At 38.3% G+C, this 14,107-nt stretch overlaps 1 protein-coding gene across 1 annotated transcript in view; it reads right to left on the bottom strand.

The window, feature by feature from the left end:
- Positions 1–3,224: 3,224 nt before the first annotated feature.
- The window catches only part of LOC102203774 (sodium channel protein type 2 subunit alpha-like), a 26,722-nt gene continuing 15,839 nt past the window's right edge, over positions 3,225–14,107 (bottom strand). Inside the window, exons 13-25 of the mRNA XM_013908302.1 lie at positions 13,928–14,101; positions 11,526–11,882; positions 10,928–11,353; positions 10,251–10,383; positions 9,987–10,141; positions 9,557–9,730; positions 9,348–9,470; positions 5,953–6,228; positions 5,818–5,874; positions 4,933–5,074; positions 4,742–4,842; positions 4,367–4,637; positions 3,225–4,270 (exon numbers count right to left, since the gene is read on the bottom strand). Coding sequence (XP_013763756.1) covers positions 3,225–4,270; positions 4,367–4,637; positions 4,742–4,842; positions 4,933–5,074; positions 5,818–5,874; positions 5,953–6,228; positions 9,348–9,470; positions 9,557–9,730; positions 9,987–10,141; positions 10,251–10,383; positions 10,928–11,353; positions 11,526–11,882; positions 13,928–14,101 — 3,435 coding nt within the window. The remainder of the gene's footprint in view (positions 4,271–4,366; positions 4,638–4,741; positions 4,843–4,932; positions 5,075–5,817; positions 5,875–5,952; positions 6,229–9,347; positions 9,471–9,556; positions 9,731–9,986; positions 10,142–10,250; positions 10,384–10,927; positions 11,354–11,525; positions 11,883–13,927; positions 14,102–14,107) is intronic.

Raw genomic sequence — 14,107 nt, 5'->3', positions numbered from 1 at the left:
AAAAATGAACTTGTATGAATTAGGCCTTTGTGCATTCTTAATAGAAACTTTTACAAGTTTTCCATCAACATTCAGACATTTTATGTAACAGAAAAATGGACTGCCTTGATTTATGTTTCCTGCATTATCAGTCTTGTTTTATGAGATACAGAAAATCCCAACAAATCCCAACAAGCATGAGTTTAGTTTAATAAGCTGCTTACACAGTTATTTGCCAGTGACAGACTTAAACTGGTACTAGGACAACAAAAAGCAGGTATAAAATGGGAAAGTTGCATACCTTGTCAAATTACTCTAAAGTGCACTATTACTATGCATATGTTTGTCATGTACCCATGCGTACTCCTATTGAAGCACCGGTTCCTGTGTTTAATTTTGTCTAATGTCAGACTGCTAGAGTGAACTAATATTGTAGTAAAGCTTATCATCTTCTAACATACATTGTACCAACTTACTGAACCACAGCATGACACAAACAAGCATGTAAACAGTTTCAGTGAGGGCATTCACACTGACCAGAATGTTGACATTTTATGTGGTTCTTCCAGCTGCAGTGAATGCTTTTGTAAAAACTGCAGTTAAACACATTTACTTCATAATGTATAGAGCCTTTAATGGTAAAATGTATACATGTTTAGCAATAGTCTAAATTTTAGATAGCTGAAACACAGGAATGTCAACAATTTAAAAAATTATCTAACAATTTGCAAAGTATTTTTCTAGGGTTTCAAAGATAATCAACAAACTCGGCTTGGATTAGTTTTTTTACTACAAGGAAAGTTTCTGTAACGTGTAAAAAAACCAGCCTCCTCATGACATTTTTGCACCTGATGGACTTGGACAAATCTTGGCACGCACTCTGCCATGCATAATCATACTGTGCCATTAGTTTTCTTTTAAAGTAGTGATTTTTGGTGGAAAGCCTATACCTGAAGATAGAACCATTTTGAAAGAGTAAAAAAAAGAAAAATAAATATAGAAAGAAAATGAACCAAATCATGATTTTTATTTAGTGATAACATACAACCTTTTTTCCCTGCTTGAGTAATATAACAGTCAGTGGTATAACAACAATTGGAGAAAATTATTTAGAATTTCAGGAGCAGAGTCACACCTGAAATACGCCCTTTCTGGTTCTTTGGCTATATATGACCCTCCTGTACTACAAGCTGTTTATTCTCATTTTTGTTTGATATGTGGAGCACCTTCACATCCTGCTTTACCTTATATCATCCCAGTCCAAAATAGCTCACAGCTCATAAGCTGCACATCTGGTCACACCTTAGCTCCTTAGCTCCAGCCGCTCCTCCAAAAATTCAAACCCACACAATCTCTTGCGAGCATTCATTTGCCACCTGGCATAGATAGTAAGGGTAGACTCGTCATTCAACTAGGAGACTGCACAGTTTGCAATTATTTCAATGACTTCACAAGTTCTATGTCTGTGCCGCTACCTGGACTCCTGCTCATTCTACAGACACCGTCATTCCTGCCCAGCATGCCCACACAACCCCACTGACCCTCAACATCGTCTGGTTCCAGGTTTCTCTGGCCATGGGAAAACCCAGTGGCATTAATTTCCTCCTTGAGTGGTTTGAGCATTTTCTTGCTCCTCTTGTAAACAAATAGCTACCCCCCCCCCCCCTTTTTTTTTTAGGACACCTGAACTTTACCCTGTGCATAACTCCTCAAGGCCTCCCTTCATTTCTCACTTTCATCATTTCAATTTTTGACACAATCATTCTGGATAGCTTGTCCAAGCTGAAATTTGGTTCTGGCAATATCTGCTAGCCATCTCAATTGGCATCATTTTCTTATATGATTATCAGCTTTCCCACTTGACGACATTTAGCTCTACCCCTTCTCCTAGTTCTCTGGGTTATCATAGATGTCATCATGGGGTTGTCATGGAAGGTGGTTCTCCAGTAATTGTTCTTCCAAATTCAACCAGTTTACAAAACTGCTTATTGTCACCTTGATTATTTTACGAAATCTACACAGTAGTCATCAGTGCCTAACGCAAAATGAAGTAAACTACCCAGCCAGGTAATCCCGATTTCATATTCTATTTCAAGATAGACTCACCCCTAAGGATTTACTAGCCTTTGATCCATTACTTTCAACTTTAAGTTCTCTCATCATCGGGAATACTTCGGATCTCTTCTCCAGTTATTCTTTCTGCATTTCTGCCATTAGATCCACTTCAGTCAGTGAAATCACAAATCACCAGTTTGAGGTCATGAGGTCAATCTACCAATCATATATTTGCAACCATCTTTGACATTTGCAACACACATTTTCATCACTGCTTCCTGGAAATTCCTTCTTTGGGGATTTGCCTAGCCCAGGAGCTGCAGCCAGTCTCTTCTGGGGCCTTCCCCAAGCAGCAGCCTCAATTGATTTCCACTAGAAATGCTGTCATATCTAAATGAGGATGCAGTCCCAGCTAGTGAATTGGAGATAATTTATCTGCATTTTGAAGTGGGGACAAACACTCCCCTTCTAGTTCTCTGTATACGACTATATATGCCCTGCACTACAAGCTGTTTGTAGTGCATCATCATCATTCGTCTCTCATTATTACATTGGGAAATGTCTGGCTGGAAAGCCACCATTCTTCTCTGAAGCCTTCCCCAAACCTTAGCCTTAACTGTTGCTCTGCCATCTGCAATTATCTATTGGGAATGCTGTCAGACCTAAGTCAGGATCCATTTAGGTTAGTCAGGTCACAGCTAGTGAATTAAAGACACCACGTAGCAAAATTAGCTTCAATACAAGTTAAAGGATTAACTTATATGCGTTTCATAACACTTTAAGTAATGATGCCCATCCTTAGCAGACATAAGGGGTCCTTGCTCCTTAATCCTTCCAAGTGAGTCATACTATAGCCTAAATGACACTTTTCTATTCTCTAAGATAAAAAAAATTACAGTCAGTTTGAAATAGCAGATATCCATATTAAAAAAAGAGACTCCAGTGGATATCATGATCACTGTGAAAGGTTGTAAACATTTTGCATTCACTACAGTGTCTTTGGTGTAGCACAGATTTCCTTTTATATATCTTGTTCTTTGACATCTTTGTTCACAAATTCCTTTTCACTTTTGTCTTTTTCCTATTTGTTTTTTCTATTTGTTATTTCTATTTTCTATTTTTATTTCTACATGAACGCTGAGAGGCCGCAGAAAGTGTCAGTTTGCTTGTATCGGCACTGGAAGTTTTTCTTAAAGTTTGTCTGTGTCATCCTTTTCCATGTTAATGAGCTTTTCATCCTTTTGATTGTTATTACTTGATGTCTCATGGAGTCTTGTGTCTTTTCTTAGACTTTCCCGTACATACTTCCGAAATGCTCTCTGGATCACAACAACTGAAACAGCCTCCTGTTTGCGCCGGATGGTGGTACTGATGGGTTCGTAGGACACCTTTGAAAGATTCGAAGCCATGAAACGCTCTTCCATTTGCTCCTTTAGAATGTCCATTTCTCCACCCTCACCTAGAACACGCTTTGTGAATGCAAACAGGATGTCTAGGCAGTGAATGCGGTCACCACTCACCATGGGTAAGTCCATAGAGATCAGGTCAAACTTGTTAGGCTTGGCTATGCGCAATGGTGGTTCCAGATTATCTGCAAATTCTGAAAGCATTTTATACTCAATGAACTGTGTTGCATGAGGATCAAACCTTTCCCAGACCTCATAAAACGTTTCAAAATCATCCTCACTCAGTGGGTCAGCGCTCTCTTCAGTAGCTACACCAAAGTTTTCCAGGATGACTGCAATGTACATATTCACCACAATAAGGAAAGAGATGATGATGTAGCTCACAAAGAAAGTAATTCCCAGTGTAGGATTTCCACAGTTTCCTTTAAAATTACTACCAGGATTCTCCATCTTAGGGTTACAGTCATCTTCATTTTTGTTGAGAATGGGATATAGTAGGGTATCCCATCCAGCTGAGGTGGTGATTTGGAACAGACAGATCATGCTGTTTGCAAAAGTCTCAAAATTGAAAAGATCATCAATACCTCTTTCCTTCTTGACATATGCAAAGTTTGACATGCCAATGATGGCATAGATGAACATCACCAAGAAGAGCAAGAGACCAATGTTGAACAAGGCAGGAAGTGACATCATCAAGGCAAACAAGAGTGTGCGGATTCTTTTGGCTTTTTTAACAAGGCGGAGGACGCGGCCAATCCGTGCCAGTCGGATGACTCTGAACAAGGTTGGTGAAAGAAAGTATTTTTCTATTATCTCAGTAAGAAACAAACCTAAAGAAAGAAATGAAATGATTAAACACTGGATGACAGATTACTGCAATATTAAAAATTTGTCAGAGAGAAACTGTAAATGGAGGTGAGTCATACCGATGATTGACAGAATAACAACGATGAAATCAAATATATTCCAGCCATTCATGAAAAAGTAGTGCCGGAGCGAGACCATCTTCAATAAGCACTCTCCAGTGAAGATGACAATGAATACCACATTTATATAGTAGAGGACGTTTTTCTTGTAGTCTGATTGTTCATCAGTTTCCACCATCATAGCAATCATATTAAGTGATATTAGAACCATAATCACAATGTCAAAAGATTTCTTGGTTGTAAAATCAAAAATATATCCTAGAATCTTGTTCTGAAACAGATAGACATGGGTAAAATAAACAAGAATATATTTTAGAAGAAAAACAATAAAATTTTAAATTCATATTGAATCCAGTCAAAGTTTGACTCGCATACTGATGGTCTAGGGATCGGTTTTTGTGGTTTCTTTGATGCCAGTTTCTTCATGGCATTGTAGTATTTCTTTTGTTCTTCAGTCATAAAGATGTCTTGACCTCCTAAGTAAAGAAAACATGATAGGCACATTAAATCACTTAAATCAAAAAAGAGAAAATACCAATTCTTCTTTTTACAAAGAGGTTTGATACTTATCTTTTTCCTTTGCTGATTGAAGTTGTCAATAACAACACCAGTGAAAAGATTGAGTGTGAAAAATGCTCCAAATATGATGAAAACAACAAAATAACAGTACATATATAGGTTGATCTCATAGTCTGGTTGTTCTTCTGGCTACAATGATAACAAAAAAACAAGACATTAAAAAAGAGACGTCCTTTAGATTACTGTTCTGGCCAAGCGGATGTGTGCCCTAAGTGATTTAATTTTACAGAAATCTCTGCCTTGGTGGTATTTGTTTACTTAGCACTGTGTGTACAGTGCATAAAATATTCTGTCTTCCTAGTCCCTGTCAGTATCTGTCAAAAACTTGAGCTGCAGCATTTTGAATCAACTAAAGGCTTCTCAGGGAGTCTTTAGAACATCCTAATGATAATAAATTACAGTGGTACATCCTAGAGGTAATGACTGCATAATGTGGATGTTTCTAATTTTTAGAGATATTGCGTAAATGAAAGAAAGCAGTCCTACATATTTGTTTAATATGTGCATTACCTGGCCAAAAATGACTTCAAGATTCCTCACAATGTTATTGGAAGCCACCGTAATGCCATCCAGAGTTAACATTTGGTTAGACACCATATTTCTAAGATTATTAGGGCCGTAGAATAACCTGTTTTATCTGAATTTAGAAGTAGGAAATTACAGTAGAGGTCATCCAGATCTTTAAGATAAAGCTAACTCTTGCTCATGTTAGACCAACCCTTCACTTCAAAAAATATATTTTACATTGTTACAAATTTTTCATCAGAAATGTATCACTGCCTCAGCAAAAGAAAGTGTAATATGATTTTAATAAAACATTGACATTTTACAGGGGTTAAAGCATTTATATGGTGAGATATAAAAATAACCACCTTGGTTTGAGAATCAACAGCGGCATACATGATGTCCATCCAACCCTTAAATGTAGCCTATAGAAAAAAATACAGCAAGTGACAACGGTAGAAAAACATGTTCTTCTATTACAAAATTTGCAACAAAATACTTACTACTTGCAACAGTGCAAGGTAACCCATGCCAACATTATCAAAGTTGACCTTAAGATTCATCACTCGAGCGCTTCCATTTTCCATTAGCCGACAGTCTGTCATATTTTTCACTTCTGATACCAGGAAATTTTTATTTGTGGTTGTGTTGACACAATAGTAGAACTTTCCCGCAAATAAGTTGACTCCAATGATACTGAAGATCAGCCAGAAGATGAGGCATACCAGCAGCACATTGAAGATGGAGGGAATGGCTGCCATTAGGGAATTGACAACCACCTGCACATCAATACACAAATCACATAACATATCTGTACAGCAGACAGAGATCACAGAATTCTAAACTGATGCATGATATTGTACACTGTGGTAATGGTTAAAAATAAATTAATAAATAAAAAAGGAAGAAAAAACACATTTTTAAGTGCCATTGCGTTGGGCTGCAACTAAAGTTTATTTTGGTAGTTGACAAATCTGCCAATTTTTCTTAGATTGGTCGAATAGTTAATGATTACTTTAATAACTCCTGTCTCCACTTTCTGTGAGTTAACCTCGTGTTGTAGGCTCCAGTACCTCACCTGCTCACGTCTGACAACCTGTGAATATTACCCTGCTGTCTTGTCCATTTATGTGGTATTGGTATATGACAAGTCAACAATAAAATTCCATGTAGATGAATTTTATTGTCGACATCATTGATGACGTGGGGCTGCACGGCATCAATGGGTTAGTGCGGTTAGCTAGTTAATGCATTGATGCCGTGCAGTCCCATGCACGGGGCAATCCGTGGTAACTCGATAAGGGAGATTTGTGATTACTCATCTTCATATGATAAGAACCACAAAGTGCTTCACAATAATATAAAACACATGTACATAAAACAACACAATCGAGTCTGCAGCACAACTCTAGTAGAAAGCCAGTCTGAGGTTTTGAGCTTTTAGCTGCTGTTTGAAAGAATAAATAAAATCAAGGCAACTTTAAGATGGAGGCAAAGCAATCCACAACCTGGGGGCTGGTGTTCTAAAAGATCAATCTCCTCTGGTCTTAAAACTACTAACAGCCTTTGATGATCTCAGGCTGCAAGGGAGAGCATGGAGTTCTATAAGATCCAAGATGTAGGCAGGATTGACTGAGAGCTTTAAAAGTCAGTACTAAAATTTTGAGGTGAATTCTAAAATATACTGGAAGCCAGTGTAATGGGAATAAAACCGGTGTAATGTGCTCTCTATTTTTGTGTCTTTGTTAAGAGCTTTGCAGCGGAATTCTGGACTGATTGGAGACGGTTAGGATTCTTTTTGCTCAAACAAAGACAAAAGGCTGTTACAATAATCTAAGTGAGATGAAATAAAAGCATGAACCAGTATTTCCAATTCAGATTTAGACATCAATGTAGTCCTTGTAATCCTTAGTTGAAAAAGGCAGTTACTAATTAGCTGCTTGAGAGTGTTGCTCTAGCAACATCGCAGAATCAAAAATAACATCGAGGTACCTGAGGCTTGGCTGAACAGAGGAGCCAAGAGAACCAAGATGCTGCTTGATTACAGATATTTGGCTGTCGGGAGCAATAATTACCGTTTCTGACTTATCTGAGTGCAGCCGCAAGTAGTTGTCACAAAGCCATTGTTCAATGGAAGCTAAACATTTTATTAAAGAGAACAACTTTTGGACTTCCATTGGCTTAAAAGAGCAGCAGAGCTGAATGTCATCAGTCTAGAAGTGATAAGACACATCAGGGAACTGCCTAATTATAAGTCCTAGAGGTAACATGCACAGGAGCAAAAGAATAGGTCCCAGAACTCAACCCTGCGGTACTCCACACGTCAGATGTGACATAAACTGATTTGCACAAAAGTTAAAAGATCTATTGGAGAGGTATGACTGAAACCACTCCAGAGCCACAATTTTAGCTTAGAGATAAGCCTGTAATTCTTAAGCTGTGTTAGATTTGAACTGCTGTTTTTTAATATTGGCTCAACAACAGCATACTTACAGAATCTAGGCACCACACCTGTTAAAAGAGAGGTGTTGCATATCTCTACAACAGAGGGGCCAATGGCAGAGAGAACATTTTGAAAACAGTCCAGCAGGTAGAATGTCATATGGACAAGTGGTGATTTTCATTTTATCCAGCAGAAGTGAAAGATCATGTATGGTCATTGGGTTAAACACCGACAGTGAATGAGGGGGAGGTGGACCAGAGACACAAACAGATGGTATTGAAGGACAAACGCTCATTTGGACATTATTAACTTTATCCACAAACAAATTTAGAAAGTCATTACTGTCAGATACAGAAGACATGGCTACTGGGGGGACCATGGGGGAAACAACAGAGTTTATGGTTTCGAACAGTATCTTGGGATTTCTCTTGTTTGATGAGATTAGCTGAGAAAAAATTCAGAAATTGATGACCTTACAGCCATTGCTAGGATTCATAAGAGAAAAAAATAGAGATAATGTTTTGAAAAAGAGAAAATATCCAGTGAGCCGAAGTTCTCTGGATAATGATGCCTTTTTGATGCTAAAGGTCAGAGAATGACCAGACTGCTTAGTTTACAGGTTAGCAATAGTAACTCAAATGACCAGTTTTTGTAAACAAGGTGAACAGAAGAGCATATTTTAACACACAACAAATCCAACCTTGAAGCAGATGGGCTATAGAAGCTGAAGATTATATCAGATGCCACTACTTCAGTTAAACAAAGAAAACTGAGCAAGAATTCAAATTGGTTTACCAAAATTGGACTAAAGAAGACTGGATAAAGCTGCTGCGTTGAGTCTTGATTTTTGTTGTGACATTTGGATGATAGGACAAGAAGTTGAAAGCCTAGATTCATTCTTCCTTATACCAGTAGTTCAGTCTGGTGGTCGTAGTGCAAGGGTGTGGGGGATATTTTGTCGACAGACTTTAGGCTTCTCAGTACTGATTAATCGATCCATCCAATTAAGTATTGCCTAAATGCCGCAGCACACTTGAGTATTATAAGCAGCCATGACCATTCCTTTATGGTCTTGTGGCTGCTTCCAACAAGATAATGTCCCACAAACCTCAAATAATCTCAGACTGATCTACACAGTCACCATATCTAAATCCAACAGAGCAAGTTTTGGATGTGTTTGAACCATAGATTTGTATTCTGGATACGCAGCTAATAAATCTGCAGCAACCGTGTGATTTTATCGTGTCAGTATGGACCCAAAGTCTCAGAGGAATGTTTCCAGCACCTTGTTTAATCTATGACAAAGTGAATAAAGGCAGTTCTGAAGGCTAAAGAAGGCCCACCCAGAACTAGCAAAGTGTACCTATGAGATTTAGGTTGTAGTTTAGTGTACTGGATTAGTGGTAGATAGTTCAACGTGACTCTGAATGGATAGGTGGTTCCAACAGCTCTTACCCTTATGCCCTCAAAGCGTGACAGGGCTCTTAGTGGCCTTAGAGCTCGTAGGGTTCTCAAAGACTTCATGGGACCGAAATTATTAGCATCTAATGTGTTGGCTACTAGATCGGCAAGTGAGATCTGGAAAAAATACAATTACAAATACGTTATAAGCGGCAAAGATATATTAAACTGTGTGTTTCTGTCTTAGCAGCATTTCGATGTACATTAGCAATTAGGAAGTCCAACCAGCACCAGGCATTTGAGAAATATTTAGCAAATCCATATGCCATCCACTTCAGTAACATCTCCAGAATAAAAATGCAAGTGAAAATTTTGTCTGCAAACTCCAAAACTGTTTTAATAGTCTTCCTCTGCTCATTGTAGATATCTTCAAATGCCTAAATGTGAGGAAAAAGACAGGTAAGTGTAAATACAAATGGAAAGTGTATTAATGCCAAACATGCACATAATGAAATTTCCATTAAAAATATCAATAGTACTTTGCAGACAATATCTTAGGATTTGTTCCAAAACAGACGTGAGAACAGATCACTGAAAGAGACTGATTTAGTAATATTAAATGAAAAACGTTTTAAAAATGAACAGTTAAGAACTGCCTGATTAGATGCCAGATGTTTTTATGTAAATACTTACAAGGGCCCCACTGCTAAGCAGGATCATGAAGATGATAAAGCTCTCAAACCAGTTGTGCTCCACTATCTGATAACAGGTTTTTCGTAGTGCCCACCATATTTTACCCCAGCCCACATCTACATTTACTTGACAGCAATGGAACGCCTGCACACAGACTGAAAAGAGACAATGGTTAGGATGGTTAGAAATGGTTAGAATGGTGTTTTAGACATGGAAAATGCACATTCAAATTAAAACTAAAGTTATAGCAGGTGTTAGTTTCACCAGCAGAGAAACAAGCATTAGGATCTATATCATCTTCTAATTCAAAGTCTGCAGAATTTCCTCTCTTTCCAGCTGGTACATCATCCACTGTGCTTGCATCTGAGCAGCTGAACTGTCCATCATCAATGATAATCTGTGGATGAAATCAATAGTGTAGATGAAAATCTTGGATGAGCTGATATAACAAAGCCATTGAGTAAGACTAGTTTCACAAAATGACAGATTGTTCTGTCATTTTTGTAGTAATTTTAAATAGTTGTACAAAAAACACCTGAGGAACTGGCTGCATTTTTAGGTAATTATTTGTATATGACTTTGCTATTTTCACAATTTGTGAATAAGTGTTTAAAATTTACAATTTATATTTGCATTTCAAATTATGAAAGTGGTTTGATAAACATGTTAGTGGTTTTTACAGTAAGAAAATTTTTTTTCCTAATTGGATTTTGTGTTTTTTGGTTGATTTTGAATCAAGTGTGTACGATACATGTCATTGCCATGACTAGATTTTAGGCTGATCCCTTCACCTTTACTAATGAAATACCTAACTTACGCCAACAACAGTGTTCTCTTACACTATGTGGTTGCATTGCATGTCATAAATAACTTTTGTAAGGCTTGGTTTAAAACAAAAATCAGGCATCTGTAGAGATTTTTGAGACCAAGAACATCCTTACCGCAGGACATCCTGCTACATCTGATGAAGCACTGTTGAAGTCCTCAGTATCGGGTTCTTTCATAACCATAGAGATGGTGACAGTCACACTAGGGTTGTTGATGAAAGATGTTAGGGAATCATTGCTTTTGGTGCTGACCATGTATTTGTCCCCAGTTTTTTCTACGCCGATCACCTCCCCATTGCCATGGTTTAGGATACTGTTCGGCCCTAAAGGTTTGTGGAGTTCATCCAGAGATTTTTCCTCATCCTTCTTTTGTTTCTTCTCTCTAAGGCAGGCGCTGCTGCAGCTAGTGCTGAAGGAAATGCTTTCGTATATACGTGTAATGGCAATTTGCAAATTGTTTGTCTCTTTGTCATCCATTGCCCATGCTAGATTGTCAGTACTGAATGAACTCAGCAGCAGGGCCAAGAAGAGGTTCAGGACCTGCCAGGTAATGACATGGACAGGTAAAATTTATATTGAAACTATTATAAACTGATTACAACAAAACACATATTACTGTAAAACTGCACTATGTACAATTACTTAAATAAGAATTACATTTTTAATCAGTTTAATGAGTTTAAATTAATGAATTGACCATTGAAAGTTTTACCACAAGGTTTCCTATAATCAGGATCATCATGTAGAAAGTGATGCACATGTGTTCATTAACCACTGTCATACAGTCCCACATGGTTTCTATCCACTCTCCACAAAGCACTCGGAAAACAATGAGGAATGAATGGAAGAAGTCATTCATGTGCCAACGAGGAAGTGTGCAGTCCTCAGAAATTTTACACACACAGTCCTTGTATTTTTTTCCAAATAGCTGCATGCCCACCACAGCAAAGATGAAGACGATAATGGCCAAGACCAGTGTCAAGTTGCCCAAAGCCCCCACTGAATTACCAATTATTTTGATCAATTTATTTAGAGTGGGCCAGGATTTAGCCAACTTGAATACTCTAAGCTGTAAACAAAAACAAAAAAAGTCATTACTTAACTCACAAAACACCAAAACATACAGGCCATGATGTATAGTGGCAAGAAGAAGCAGGTGAGTCCTTTGGAACTATGTTTAAAAAGTTGGGAAACAACCTTTACCCCCAACAATTGCAGTTTCATGGTCCCTCTGTCCTTACGTTTTCATCTGTCTCTCCCTCTTATGCTTTCTACCTCTCCTCTATCCCTGTTTGTGTGTGTATTTGTGTCTTGGTTTTTGTGTAGTGGAGGGACTCAGCTCAGGTTCCTGCCTTCTGGACATCCGCTGGTAAGCTGTCTTTGATGAACTCGATGGAGTCACTACTTAAGGGAGTGGCTCAGTGGCAGAATCAGAGAAACTGTATTCATCCCACAGCGAAATTGAGTTGTGATAAACAATTAACATAGCTTGGCTCCTACCTTTGTGATTGTGCTACTTGCCTTTATATGGAAAAGCTTTTCTATCATTTCTGCAGAATCTGTGTGCAGATTCTGTTACAGAGAAGCTTGCTGGAAATAGGTGACCTGTTTAGTGTTCTTGAGAAGCTTTGTATCTGTGTGTATTCCTGGGTCATATTATTTTTTAAACTTTACCAGTGCATTCAACACCATCAGGCCACTCTTTCTGGGTGGACTCTCTAAAGGTGGTGTTACTGAGGTAAATGTTGTCCAAGATAAAGGAAATACTGGATAATACCTCCCGCCCTCTCCATGTCCTGCTTGCCACTCACAGGAGCACGTTCAGTAATGCTGGGCATTCACTGTGTGATTTTTGGCCCATTTTGAGCCAATTTTTCAGTCGTGCGACTGTTTTGGTGATCGGCCCGAGTTTCGGCTTCATCGTGTGTCGTGCATCGTGTAGTATACATGGTGTAACGAGAAGCGATTAACACCCCACGACCAGATCCCGATCATCAATCGTTTGGTCATAAGAAAATCAAACTTGTTTGAAATCCTATCAGCTGTCTTGAGGTGGTCAACGCAGCCTCTCACACTGCACACGTGCCAACACAGAAATGAAAGTGAAAAGACGGAGCAGCACGGCAGTGCAGCGTGTGATCTGGACACAAGCAATGAAAGCACAACTTGTAGAACTTTGGCAAGCTCATCTAAGCCATTTTGATTTGGCCTGACAAAATTAGTTGGATGAGTGAAAGACAGTTAGGGAGAGAGAGAGAGCGAGTGACAGATTTTGTGTTATAACCTTCATGTTAGGGACGCACAGTGTGAGCACTCAGGTCGCATCAGAGCATTGGGCCGTATAGTGTGAGACCCTGCATCGTGACCTACGAACTTTTAACCCTGCGAGTCAATCGTACAGTTTGAGCAGGAGCTGAATAATGTGACTGAAAAAAATCGTACAGTGTATGCCTAGCTTGAGAGATTTAGCTTGCCCAAATGCACCACAGAATGCCATAGCCACAGGCAGAAATAATTTTAATCAAGTACACACTGCAATAGGTGAACACCCTCAATATCACATCCTCAACAAAGAAAAATTACAAAGTCAATATGATTAGAAGGGCACCTCAATCTCAACTATATATATTTAATTTTAGGCAATATACTGGGATATTTATAATTAGAGGTATTTGTATTAAAATCTATTTTGTTATATTTTGCAACTTTGTAATACATTGTATTATTTAATTTTGTTTGGTTACTTCTCTTAGTGTCTTGGATCAGTTGTGACCACATAATTTTCTTTGGGATTAGTAGAGTATTCTCGTTCTGAATTTGATCGCCATGAGATTACAAATTCATTACACCCAGTTGCAATAATTTTGTTCATGTCTTCAACGACTATTTTCCGTAGTCTAACTGTAGCATTAGGTAACATGACCAAAGCCAACTACATAATTGACATGTTGCTGAGTGGATGAAAACCAATCAAAAACTGTCACAGGATCCAGGGAGGCTGGCCAGGTGCTCCCAGTTGTGCTGATTTATGAAAAATTTATACATAGATGCTAACAATTCCAAAGGTTTCACTTACTACTGCTTGTTATCGTAGATGTGCATTTATAGACTTACCAATCGGAATGATCTCAAGATAGACATATTCTTCATTTTTTCCAAACAAAGCTCTATCAAGCTTAAACTAACAATGATCGCATCAAAGATATTCCATTTCTTCTGAAAGTAATAGAATGGGTCCAGTGCAATAACCTTGAAGACCATTTCAGCTGTGAAGATGCCGGTGAATATCTTTAT

This window comes from Pundamilia nyererei, unplaced genomic scaffold (genome assembly GCF_000239375.1).
Source record: "Pundamilia nyererei isolate P.nyererei 1_Seehausen unplaced genomic scaffold, PunNye1.0 scaffold00009, whole genome shotgun sequence".
Lineage (NCBI taxonomy): Eukaryota > Metazoa > Chordata > Actinopteri > Cichliformes > Cichlidae > Pundamilia > Pundamilia nyererei.
This window is presented reverse-complemented; position numbering and strand designations above follow the sequence as displayed.